The sequence below is a fragment of the Zootoca vivipara genome, chromosome 7, assembly GCF_963506605.1.
Source record: "Zootoca vivipara chromosome 7, rZooViv1.1, whole genome shotgun sequence".
NCBI lineage: Eukaryota > Metazoa > Chordata > Lepidosauria > Squamata > Lacertidae > Zootoca > Zootoca vivipara.
The window spans coordinates 41,245,356-41,258,800 of record NC_083282.1 but is presented as its reverse complement, the minus strand read 5'-3'; the positions used below and the strand labels follow the sequence as shown (position 1 = coordinate 41,258,800).

The 13,445-nt window shown below is 38.5% G+C and overlaps 1 protein-coding gene across 1 annotated transcript in view; it reads left to right on the top strand.

Moving 5' to 3' along the window:
* ELAVL4 (ELAV like RNA binding protein 4) overlaps positions 1–9,468 on the top strand; it is a 74,567-nt gene extending 65,099 nt beyond the window's left edge. The window contains exons 4-7 of the mRNA XM_035122527.1: positions 1,756–1,909; positions 2,581–2,806; positions 5,709–5,747; positions 8,927–9,468. Of these exons, the coding sequence (XP_034978418.1) occupies positions 1,756–1,909; positions 2,581–2,806; positions 5,709–5,747; positions 8,927–9,254 (747 nt within the window). The 3' untranslated portion in view covers positions 9,255–9,468. The remainder of the gene's footprint in view (positions 1–1,755; positions 1,910–2,580; positions 2,807–5,708; positions 5,748–8,926) is intronic.
* Positions 9,469–13,445: the final 3,977 nt, after the last annotated feature.

Below are 13,445 nucleotides of genomic sequence, written 5' to 3'. Positions count from 1 at the left end.
GTGTGGAATTGCTAGCAGTACAAGGAATGGGTTGGCAAAAAGGCTTTTTGTAAGATGGAAAATACATATTTTCAAACCGGAGCTGGTGGAAATATGAAACAATATTGACAAATTAAACAGGCCTCTATATAAACAGGCCTCATACATTGTATGTTGACTGCAGTTATTAAAATGAATATTAAATCATTCTTACAGTGAAATGTGTTGTATTTTGAGCTAAAGCATTATTAGAATGCTGCATAATATTTTAATACGTATTGACTGGCATCAACTGGATGTTTTTCCAGTTTGAGGGGCAGTTAGAACTGTGTTGAAAATAGCATGATGCTGAGAATGGGTTCACAAAGCAGATGTTTCGTTAGTTATTCTGTAATGCAAACAGGGCAGATCCTGCCAGTTTAGTATGAATACGTAAAGAGAAAACGTCTCTCTGCAGAAAGCCTCATCTGTTTCTAGCCATTAAAGCAAAACAACCCTGAACCTGTACATACTAGGTTCGTTCGGATTGTGCTGGATACAGTAAATCATTTTATACACCCACAGCCCAAAGGGGTAAATTTACAAAGCTGATGTGTGGGAGGCTGCACATTAATCTGCCTATCTTCTATTACTGTTTGTATTCCTGCATTTAAGGACCTTATGCTTGCATGTGTTTTGAAATTATTTCCAGCTTTCCTTTTGTTCTCAACATTTTTTCTACTTCTCAGTTTCTATAATAAGAGCAGGTAGAATTAAGTGAGAAGGTTATTTTAAACAAGCTGTTGGAACTCAAAAGGTTGAAAACAGTCTGTTAACCAAGTGTGTGATGTAAAGGTCTTTGTGGGATTTGTGCTTTTAAGCTTGGTCCACATATGATCTAGGATTGGGGTGAGTAGTGAGGCAGTCACGTTTGCCGATAATAGTAAATTGTTCAAGGTCATTAAAACAAAAAAGATGGGTGGGAAAATAACAAATGCAGGTCAATGTAAGCAAGTGTGACGTTATGCATGTTGGGGCAAAAAGGTCTTAATTTCTCTTAGAACTCATGTGAAACTCAGTGACTGACCAGGTACAAAACCTTGGGGTCATGGTGGATAGTCGACCTGTGTGTGGCAGCTTTGAAAAAGCACTAGTCCCTGGTGCAACTGCGTTTGGAAGACTTTGAACAGTTCTGGTTCCTCACCTCAAAAAGGATATTGTAGAGTTGGAAAAAGTTCAGAAAAGGGCAGCCAGAATTATTCAGGGGATGGAGCAACTCCTCTGTGAGGAAAGGTTAAAGCCTTTAGTTTAGAGGAACGGCATTTAAGAGGTGACATGGCTGGAGTTTATAAAATTATGGCATGGAAAAGGTGGGTCAGGAGGAGTTTTTTTTTCTCCCTCTTTCATAATACCAGAACTTTGGACATCCAGTGAAGTTGAATGTCAGAAAGCTCAGGACAGACAAAAGAAAGTTCTTCTTCATGAAGCACATAAACTATGAAACTCGTTCCCACATTTAATGACCACCAACTTGGATGGCTTTAAATCGGGATTAGAAATATTCATGGAGGACTATGATGATGTTCCTCCCTCACTGTTGGAGGCAGTGCTTCTGAATACCACTTGCTGAGAATGGGAAGAGTGCTGTTGTGTTTTTGTCAGCTTTCAGGCATCTGTTTTTGACCACCGTTAGAACAGGATGCTGGACTAGATGGGCCACTGGTCTGATCAGCAGGCTCTTGTTATGTTTAAAAACACAATACGTTATTTAACCACATGTTGTTTAACTCCTCCTAGGTTTCCTATGCCCGTCCAAGTTCGGCATCGATCAGAGATGCTAATCTGTATGTCAGCGGCCTTCCAAAAACGATGACCCAGAAAGAGCTAGAGCAGCTTTTCTCGCAATATGGGCGCATCATCACCTCAAGAATTCTGGTTGATCAAGTCACAGGTTGAAAAATATTTTATTTATAAGCACATTTCTAAACTTGAATTTGCTTGGAAGGTCCTTCATTTGCTGTTTTAATTAAAGCTCTCAAGTGCTTTCCTTCTACTTTTTATGCACAGGAATATATAAAGGAAATTGCATATATAGATTTGCTGACAAAGGGAGGGGAGGTTGATAATCAGCTGTAATTCCCAAATTGTGGGTTGGGGACAAATCAGTAATTTGGGGAAGTCTTGTAAATGTGTTCCCAGTTGGAATGGGGGCAGGGAATTCTGGATCAGGCTGAAATAAACTTGGTTTCATCAGAAAAACATTTGGACAAATATGATATTTCACATTTATAAGAGGGGAAACAGCCATATGTTTATAACTCTATATCTATTTTTAAACTTTTTTTAAACCTAACTGTGTATAGGACCATAAATGTTCATATATAGGTGGAGTTATTAAGGCTGTATCTTTGTAAACAGCATAGAGATTACATAACTAAGTAGTGTATGAATTATTTAAATAAAAGTTTCAGTTGCAATAGGTTTCTTTAAAGGCCAACTTAATGCATGCAACACTTTATTTCCTGTGGTGTTACGTAACTTCCTGTGGCCTTGTGTAGTAGGTTCTTGGAACTTTCCCCCCTTTCTTCTTTTGCCTATTTAAATGCAATATTCTTTTCCCAGGTGTTTCTCGTGGTGTAGGATTTATCCGTTTTGATAAGAGAATAGAGGCAGAAGAAGCCATAAAGGGACTAAATGGCCAGAAGCCTAGTGGTGCTACAGAACCGATTACTGTGAAGTTTGCTAATAACCCCAGTCAGAAAACAAGCCAAGCCCTCCTTTCCCAGCTGTACCAGTCTCCCAACAGACGCTATCCGGGACCTCTCCACCACCAAGCTCAGAGATTCAGGTAACTTTCTCCAAATAATTAATTTTATTGTTATTTACCAAGTTATAGGTTACTTTTTCGTATCCTATAACTGGCAGTTCGGTGGGCCATCTTTTAGCAGGTTCCTGAGTTGACAGAACTCTGGTTTGACCAGATTTTGTCGGGCAAAGGAATGATAGGACAATCATGTAAACAAGAAAAGGAATATGTGTGAATTATTACCCCACATAAAAATGAGAAACAGAATTTATTTTTCATTTATACAGGGTGCATTGATACAAAAAGATACAAAAGATTAACATAGCAGTAGAGTAATTAAAAATAAAAAGGCCCATTCAAGGAAACTAGAGATACAGTAAAAAGCTATGTGCTTGTTGTCATGTGCCCCAGGATATGATTAGCTTGGAGCAATCCCTTGCTAAGCAAAAGGTACAGGAAGCACGATTATATACTAGATCTTTTCCTCTGACAATCAAAGTTGACAATATTGATCACCTGTTAGATGTCTCTAACACAGTATAGTTGCCCTGCTTATGAACTGCTGTTGTGGGGACTTTCCCTATTCATAGCAGCTTTTTGCGTAAACTTATTTCTACATTTGGATTGGTTTCCATAGAGAAAGCATTAGTACCTATTGGCATTAAATGCCTGCTTTTGAAGTGCTCAGATAAAGTACAAAGAACACACAGCTTTATTTCAGTATCTGTTCATTGAGTATAATACATATGTAAAGGTAAAGAGGCCCCTGACCATCAGGTCCAGTCTTGTCCGACTCTGGGGTTGCGGCGCTCATCTCGCTCTATAGGCCGAGGGAGCCAGCGTTTGTCCGCAGACAGCTTCCGGGTCATGTGGCCAGCATGACAAAGCTGCTTCTGGCGAACCAGAGCAGTGCACAGAAACGCCGTTTACCTTCCCGCCAGAGCGGTCCCTATTTATCTACTTGCACTTTGATGTGCTTTCGAACTGCTAGGTGGGCAGGAGCAGGGACCGAGCAACGGGAGCTCACCCCGTCACAGGGATTTGAACCACCGATCTTCTGATCAGCAAGCCCTAGACTCTGTGGTTTAACCCACAGCACCACCTGGGTCCCTAATACATATATGTTGTTGTTGTTTAGTCGTGTCCGACTCTTCGTGACCCCATGGACCATAGCACGCCAGGCACTCCTGTCTTCTACTGCCTCCCGCAGTTTGGTCAAACTCATGCTGGTAGCTTCAAGAACACTGTCCAACCGTCTTGTCCTCTGTCGTCCCCTTCTCATAGTGCCCTCAATCTTTCCCAACATCAGGGTCTTCATGGATCAATGCCTTGTCATGGCGAAGGGGCTTGAATAACACAGAGAAGCTATGAGCTATGCCATGCAGGGCCACCCAAGATGGACAGGTCATAGTGGAGAGTTTTGACTGAATGTGATCCACCTGGAGAAGGAACTGGCAAGCCAGTCCAGTATCCCTGCCAAGAAAACTCCATGGACAAAGACAACAATACATATATAGATAGATAGAAATAAATAAATAAATAAATATAAAGTGGCCTACCTCATAATACTAAACCATGGTTTGTTTAGCCAAAGTGGAATGTGTTTGAGTGTCAGCCCATGGTTTCTTTTCTGGTACCATCACAATGTGAAGTCATGGTTTGTTGTTGACTACACAAATCCTAGGTTGTTTTTACTGTGGTTCAATGTTATGTCCTCTCTCTCCACAGTCTTGCTTAGTGATGGTTTGTTTGGCCACCTTTCCTAGATGCTTGCTTGTGGAGGCACGAGCAGCTGGAATGTAAACCCAAGTTCTGGGAAAACAAGTCATGCCTTGTTTGTCAGTTGAGACTAATTAATATTTGCTTAAATTAACCAAGGTTAAAACAAAACCACAGTTTAGCCATTCTGTGCAGATACAGATTTCTGAACAATAGTCACAAATTGTTTCACATTTAAAGCATTTACAGAACACTTCTTGGTTTTTCTGATGAAATATGATGGATGTTACATTTTTGTTTTAAAGTTAATTCTTCTGAACAATGTAAGTGGTACCTTGGTTTGCGAACGCAATCCATTCCGCGGAGGCGTTCACTCGCCGAAGGCACGCTTCTACGCACGCGCTGCGCATATCGCTTCTGCGCATGTGCGAGCTGCGCAGATCGCGTCTGCGCATCCAACGTCGCGGAACCCGGATGTAAACACTTCCAGGTCCGCGGCATTCGTAAACGGAGGTTTTCGTAAATGCAGGTAGTCGTAAACCGAGGTTCCACTGTAGCTAATTTCAGTTCGTTATTTATTGCCTATAACCCTGACTCCTTGGGAAACAAAAACCCATTTGCCTAATACATTAATATGGAAAGCTGCGTATTTTTAAAGTTGAGGAGGCCTTTATATATGCTACATTGTGACTGTCCATCATACTAAACATTGTCAACTTTGTTTAATGATCTGATCTGCAAAACGTTAGGATAATCTGCTCTGGCTTTTAGGCATCAAAACTAACTTCTCCCAACAAAAGAAAAAATTCTACAATTCACAATATTAGTATAATCCTAAATGGCTGCCACCAACATATTTTTATTATTATTTCTATTTACAGGTTTAATGACAATGGAAAGGTAAATAGTGGAAAACATAGTAATAGTTACAATTTCAGGCTAATATAGTGTGCAGAAGCAAACCCGCAAGGGAATTCTTCTGTGATGAATCAAATTGTAAGATGGTGGAATGTTACCTTTCTTCATTACCACATTTTTAAATGTCATTTGTTTATTGTGGAAGTAAAAGCAGCTCTCTAGCTGTTGATTCATTAGACCTGCTAGATGTACAGGAGTCGATGTTACGAATTTCTTCTTTGAAAATGGAGCATTATTAATAAAAGTTCCATTGAGCAATCTTGCCATCTGTGAGACATTAACCCAGAGACCCTCCTTCTCTTTTCAGGCTGGACAATTTGCTTAATATGGCCTATGGCGTAAAGAGGTAATTAGAATTGAACAGATTGCCAGATGTCCATGTTGGCACAGATTGGTGCTATAATTTTTTTTAATCACTAACTTTATTTTGTTTTTAATTCTTTCCTTTTTTCCCACCAGCATGCCAAATGTTTTCTGTCTTTTCGTTTGGACTTCAGTTGGTTTTCTTTAACACTATGTGCACAAACACACACACAAAAATAGTGTGTGATTTTTGTGTGCATGTTCTACTTTTTCTTTTGTTACAGGTCTTCTAAGATGGTTTAGGTGCAACAGCTACAAGCATTCTGATTTCCTAAGTGTATTGTTAATTGACTTTAAAAGTCTCACTCAATCAGAGTTTATTATAACAAAGATTTGGTGTCACTGGGCTTATAGTGTGAAATTGTCGCTGAAAATGTGACTCAAACCCAATACTGTTTAGAAAGGTAAAGGAGCTGCCCAAGTTTCATAAAACGCTGTAACTGTGAGCACCTTAACCAGGCCTCTTATTTTCTTCGTTGCAGGTTTGACAAGTGTTTCCAGTAATTTGGAGCTTGTGGTTTGCCTTCTTTTAAGTTAAATATTTGCTTGTTCTGATTTTTATTTCATAGTATCATTACTGGAAATTTGAAAATACTGTCCTGATGATGGCATGAAAATGTTACATTAGTATGACTTCTCTGTTAATAATCCACGTACATCACTCAGAGGTTAAAGGACTGTTTCTCACATTTACAATCCAAAAATGCTGTGGGTCCTCCCAAGCCTCTCACCATATCATGACATGGTACATACGCAGCTGTGTGCGCACATGTCCAATTGTGATCCATTCATGTTGAAAAAGTAGGGTGTGACAAAACAGGCCCACCCACTCCAGTCTTTTGAGATGGGGTGGGCTGCAAGGCACTCTGTGGATTTCCAAGTAGGACAGAAATTTACCACACACACACACACTCCCTCCAGTAGCACCTTGGAGACCAACTAAGTTTGTCATAGGTATGAGCTTTCGTGTGCATGCACACTTCTTCAGATACCAGTCAGGAAGCCCCCTCTCCTTGACACCACATTTGTCACATCTGCAGAAGAGAATTTGATCATTAGCATTTGCCAACATCCCTGCAAGGTGTGAATGGGACCATTCTCCTCCAGATGGCATACACAGGAGGGGACATGCCCGATGAGGGAGATGCTTTGGATGTGCTTTTGCTTTTCTTTTTTCTTTGCTTTTTAATAGATTTTATTGATAAATCAGAACAACAACAATACAGAAAAAAACACAAAATTAGATAATGACAATAAAAGTTACAACCAACGAAGCTTAAAACATTTACACCACATAAATATAAACAACATAAAATTTTGACTTCCTTTGGATGTGAATTGATCTCTCCTAGTTAATGACATGAACATTTCTGGGTGCAGATATTTTCTTAAAGGGACAGTGAGGTGGGTTGGGGGCTCGCTTTTTATTACAGGGTGAAGGGATCACAGACTGCGGGTATAATACCTCATGCTGCATGTCAATACTGTATGTACACAGTGTAGATGCAGCCACACACGTGCAATATTTCTGGATTGTAGCTTTGAACCAGCACTTGGTCTGCCTTATGAAATCACACAGGGTGGGGCAGCCATGCTCCCCCACCCTTTAGAGATTTACAGCTGTTTTATACATTTCCCAAGTCTTTCTGATCATTGTACTCATGGCAGGAAAAAAACATTCCTATTGCACTTTAGAAGTAACAGAGTACATATTTTTCCTGCACAGAAGGTAGGTTCAGTTGAGAGTGGTCACTTCAGAACTTACCACCTGGTGCTTGAAAGGATGAACTTAAACTAGGGCGGTTAAGCAGTTTTGCTTGAATAATCTCAGCGTTAAACTTTGTTCCTTTTTACCTCCCCGCTTCCCTTGATTTCTGGGGTGGTTGTGGAGCCCAGTTACAATGGGCTTAACTGCGTAATTACATGCTACCTCCCCATGTGATTTCAGGTGACCATGTGGTAAGTTTTTAAGCAGCTACCATATAGTTTCTGGACACTGGAATCCATCTAGATCAGGGTGCTAATGGAACACCCTCCACATGCTGTGAACTAAAACTCCCATCATCCCTGACCATTCACCACCATGGCTGAGCCTCACGAATACAAGCGTCCACAGCAACTAGAGAGTGTCCTTCTGACTACCAGGACCTAGCTATTATCTCCATGTAGGACAAAGATTTGCATGAAGCAGCCTTTAGTTTTCATAATTTGTCGTGCTAATGATATAGCAAGTAATAAGTCTAGTAAATTACAGAAAACAAAAGTGCTTGCTGCCTTTTGTGGGGGTCAACTGTTGTGGTTCAGCTAGGCTAGCCCCATACAGCTTTAAATATATCTATGCAAAGAGACAGAACTCACACATGTAATACACATTCATATTACACACAACATCTTGGGCAGGATAGCAATGCTTTTTTCTAGGGTCTCGGTAGTTTTGAATACAGCTACTTAGTAATTCACTTATGCCTATGTGAATGCAAGAGAATTGTAGAGTTGGAAGGGACCCCAAGGGTCATTTTGTCTAACAGTCTGCAATGCAGGAATCTCAGCTAAAGTATCCATAACATCCAACTTTGGCTTTAAAATCTCCAAGGAAGGAGAGTCCACCACCTTCCGAAGGAGTTTGTTCCACCTTGAACAGCTCTTACTGTCAGAAAGTTTTTCCTGATATTTAGTCAGAATCTTCTTTCTTGCAACTTGAAGCCATTGTTTTGGGTCCCAGCCTCTGGAGCAGGAGAAAACAAGCTTGCTCCATCTACCACGTGGCAGCCCTTTCGATATCTTTGATTGAACCAACTAAGCTTTCATCAGGCAATAAAGGTAGTAGCTACAACCTACTCAGATAAAACCATGTACTAAATTACAACATAAAGGAGACTTCATTTGATTGCAGGGTGCAGCCAAGTTCTCCAAGGGAACCACTCATACACACTCAATTTCAGTTCCTTATATTGAGTTCAGCAGCTGTTGTTTCAGAGGGATTTAGGAATGCTTTTTAAACTGAATGTTACGCCGTGTGCTGAATGTGCATTCTTCACTTCAGAGAGTTTAACAGGCTCTTTTTCTTTTCTTGGTCTTGGTTTTATGTAATGTATGCGTAAAAACTGATCTGTAGATTAGCCCTCTTCTTTTTTTGTCTTTTTTTCTTTGTTCATCTGATAGGTTTTCTCCAATCACAATTGATGGGATGACAAGCCTTGTAGGAATGAACATCCCTGGCCATACTGGGACTGGGTGGTGCATCTTTGTCTACAACTTGTCCCCCGACTCTGACGAAAGTGTCTTGTGGCAGCTCTTTGGCCCCTTTGGGGCAGTCAATAACGTCAAGGTGATTCGCGACTTCAACACCAACAAGTGCAAGGGATTTGGCTTTGTCACCATGACCAACTACGATGAAGCTGCCATGGCAATTGCCAGCCTTAACGGATATCGCTTAGGAGACAGAGTATTGCAAGTTTCCTTTAAAACCAATAAAACCCATAAATCCTGAATTTCATATCCTTAATAATTATTATAAATATATATATATATAAATATATATACGAACAAAAAAAAACAAAAAAACTTTCAAGGCTTATACTCAACCATGGACTTTTATAAGCCAGTGTTGCCTAAGTATTAAAACGTTGATATCCTGTGAACAGGAAAGGATTTTATAATGCTTAGAAAAACAAAAAACCTTTGATGCATTGAATGTTCTTTCATAGCTGTCGTTGTTGAATATAATATACATAGATAACAATGTGCAGGGATTTTTACCCGGCCAGCTAGTTTTACTACCTTCCTTGAAGGTGGGTCTTTTTAAGATGACCATTCACTCATTTGAAAAATAAATTAATAAATGAAAAAAAAATCTAAAACCATTTTTACAGACTAATGGGATTAGCAGATTTTGCTCTTTTTTTTCCAAAATGTTTGATCCAATCAGATTGGTAAACCCCCAACATAAATTAAAGAGGAACAATAAAAATTGCAAAATGGAAAAAAAGAAACATAATTTTGCAACTTTTTTATTTTTCCTTTTTTATTTTGTATCATGTGAACTAAACAGTCTTCTGTTAGGGATAGGGTAAAAGGGGGGAATACCTGATGACATAACAGTTTAAATAACATTAACAATGTTGCCAAAGAGGTGGTCTCTTTGCTGAAAATGGGTTTCAAGAAAAATCTATTTTTATAAAATATAAAGAATTTTTACAAGAGAATCTGGATTTGAGAAAAAAATATTTTGACTGGCTAATTTAGGGGAAATTGACAACTTTGTCATGTTCATACTGCACTGGTAACTTTTTAGAGATCAAGATGTGTGTTTTAAACTGGATTAAGTAGATTGTTTTTTGAAGGATGGGCTACAAACAGATGATCTTCGTATCTTTTCATAGCATGTAATAAAAATATTAAATACAGAACGGGAGAGTGTTCTTCCCAGGCACACAGTTACCCACAGTCAAAACCCAAAAGCAAGGAGATGAGTTGCAGGATGGTTTTTCTTTAAGTCATCAGTATGGGATATCAGCAGAACAAAAGTTTTGGAAAAAAATTAATTTTAATCAAAAAGTTCCTTTCTTTGAGCAGTAGGTGCTACAAAATTATTTACATATCTTAGTATCATAGTTAAATGTAATGTGTTTAGAGGGGGGGAGTACATTTGCTTTAAATTTGTTAAGAATTTTCAGATTCACTTTCTAGCCCATACTGATATAAATTGGGCTGTGTTGGCACATTTGAAACACTCTTTACGTTGCTTGAAACACTTATTTATTTAATTGCTGATGTGACGCATATGCCAAAATCAGAATATTGCTAGTTTGGCTAGTCTACTTATTTGTTTACTTAAACTATGGGAAGAAGCATATTATTGTGTCATTTTGTTGTGTGTGTATGTGTATATATAATATAAATATATATATATATATATAAAGAAGTTATTTTTTTCCTTTTGGTTAACTTATTCTAAGTTGTAACACTTTGCTAGTTTTGTTTGTATGTCTTAAAATGTTTTCTTAATGATACTTAAGTGGCAAGAGGTATCAAGGTAACCTGTGTAGAAATATTGTTTGATATATTGTCATGTTTGTTGTGAATTTTTTTTTTCTTACTGCACAGTAGAAAACAACAACAACAACTGGGTCTTTATTTTAATGTAATTCAGATTGAGCTAAGGGAACAAAATGACTGAGGGAGTCCTCCCATGTCCAGTGCACTGATCCTTTTCGTATGTTTGTGCTTTGTATGGTTATATATTTAAAACAAAAAAAAAGGTCATGCTCTTCCCTGAGTACTAGAAACAGTTACTCGCTATGCATAATCTAGTTGATAGTTAAATTTGCTATTGCTTTTCTTGTCTTGTTATATACAATTTTTTCAAAACCAGTTTAGTCTTAATGGTAATAAAACGTTATGGTTCTTTATAACTTGTGCTTATTTTGTGCATTCCGCCCCTCCCCCGCCCCATGCTTATACCCACTAACTGCATGTAAACTACATACTGATTTTATTTCATTTATTTATTTTACACACTGAAGCAGCAAACATTTTGTAGTACAAGAATAATTTAACAGCAAAGGCTGTGCATCCTAAATGTCATCAGTTCGTTTACATTTTGAAATGATTTTAAATTTCAAACAAAAAGCAAACAAAACAGAAAATGCCCTCATTCAATGTTTGGGGAAAACCTTTCTACACCATCTGCTGTGAATGAGCGCAGTTTGCTGGGGAAGTTTTGATGCAATTTCTAAGCATTAGTGGGGAAGGCATGTCAGAATCTTTTCTCTACAATGTGTTTTACTATCTGAAATTTAAAATAAAATAAAAAATCTTTCTTAGGACCAGGCAGTTATATATTTTAGTTATAATGTATTACTTCATGTTTAACTTGCTAGTTTAGATCATTTCTGAGGGAAAGTATTGTAAATGTTTTTTTCCATAACCTTGTTGTGTTTGAATTATTTGTATTTAAATTGTCCAGACAATAAATGAAAGTGTGTAGAATGGCTATGGACTTGCCATATTTTTAAATGTGTGCAGCTGTTTTCATAACCACAGCTTCATCCATATATCTTAACAGTTTTTAATCCTGTAGATCCCATTTTTAAAATTCTGGTTTCATCTTTCCAGCCCTTATAACTTTTCCATGCATGCAGTTAACAATCATAGCTGCCAAGTTATCCCTTTTTTACAGGGATTTTCCCTTATGCTGAATAGGCTTCCTCGCGAGAAAAGCGAAAACTTGGCAGCTATGTTAACAATGCACTTATTAGAGGCATATGCAGGCACTAAGATTTGCCTTGAATCTGTCTGTTTCTGTACTTGCTCTGCTTCAATCTGTGTTTTGAGTTCCAAACCATTCTGTATAAAGCAAAGTTGTGTGTTTTCCCATTAACTGTAATGCAAGAATCTAAAAACATCTAAACAAATTTATCACATTTTTTTTTTAAAAAAGTGAATGAAATTTACAGGTACAGGGAAGTCTCTCAAGAGTGGCCTTAGCCTCCCAAATTGTAGACAGATAGTTCCAGGGACATTTTTAGAGGAATTAAAAGAGGGCTAGTTTCCTACATAATTCATTATGAGGTAGAGAGCACAAGTCTGTCTCTTCCTCATCTAGAATAATATAATTTTGACTCATAATTATAAGCTGCCAAGCAAAACCAGATTCTCTTTGGGATAAGGTGGAACAGTGTCTGTTCCTCAGGAGCTGTGATGATGTAGCTTGTAGTGTAGGTCTTTATTGCCTGAGTGATGCTTGTCTGCAAAGGGCGGGTCATAACCATAGAAGCCCTAGCAGTGAAAGGCATTTCTCACGGCTTTTGGTAAAGATTAACTACAGTATATTGCTAGTGCAGAATAGAGAAAATAGGACTTCCTACCTAGTAATCACAGTTTTGGAGAAAGTGCCTCTGAATAATCCAGTCGGAAGAAACAAATGTACAGTGTGGCAGCTGGAAAAGAAAATGTGGGAGGGACAACAGTGAAAATGGAATCATAGCAGCCAAATCTTGTTCCTAACCTGTAAGTGTTTGTAGGGATCAGAGAGTATCCATGATCCACTTGGACCTCTTGAAGGGCTTCTTCCCCACCTCACTGATTTTCCTGCAGTTCTCTCTTTTAGTCAAAGCTGAATGGGAATACAGGATGAGCCCCTGAGGATTATTACTTCCTTTGTATATATCCTGACAATGAGAAACCACAACATGAATCTGATAACTGACTGACTGACTAGGAACAAGAAGTTGGAGTCCTAGTGGATAGCTCAATGAAGATGTCACTGATAACAATTTCACAGGATATAATAGACCTGGTGATTTGAATGGCATCAGAGAACTCATTTAAGTGCTCAACCAACCTATATTCACAGCACTTTAAATGGCCATAGCCCCTGGATTTAGAATTTCAAGAGTGAATCAGTCTCTAAACTTACTGAAAGAATCAATAGCACTTGGTAACATTTAGACTTTTGACTTACCTGCCTTGTATCCTTTGTTAAATGGCCATACACACAAGATGCATTGGCTCTAGCATGCAGAAACTGGTAGAGGGATCTAGAAAACAAACAAGCGAAAGCAAGTTGAATCTGGAACGCCTGGAACTCCTGTTTCAAATGATGTAGTCATCTTAACAGTCCAATGATAATCTCCAACCTGTGTAAGGAAGCAATGAATCTCTTCGAATAACATGAAAT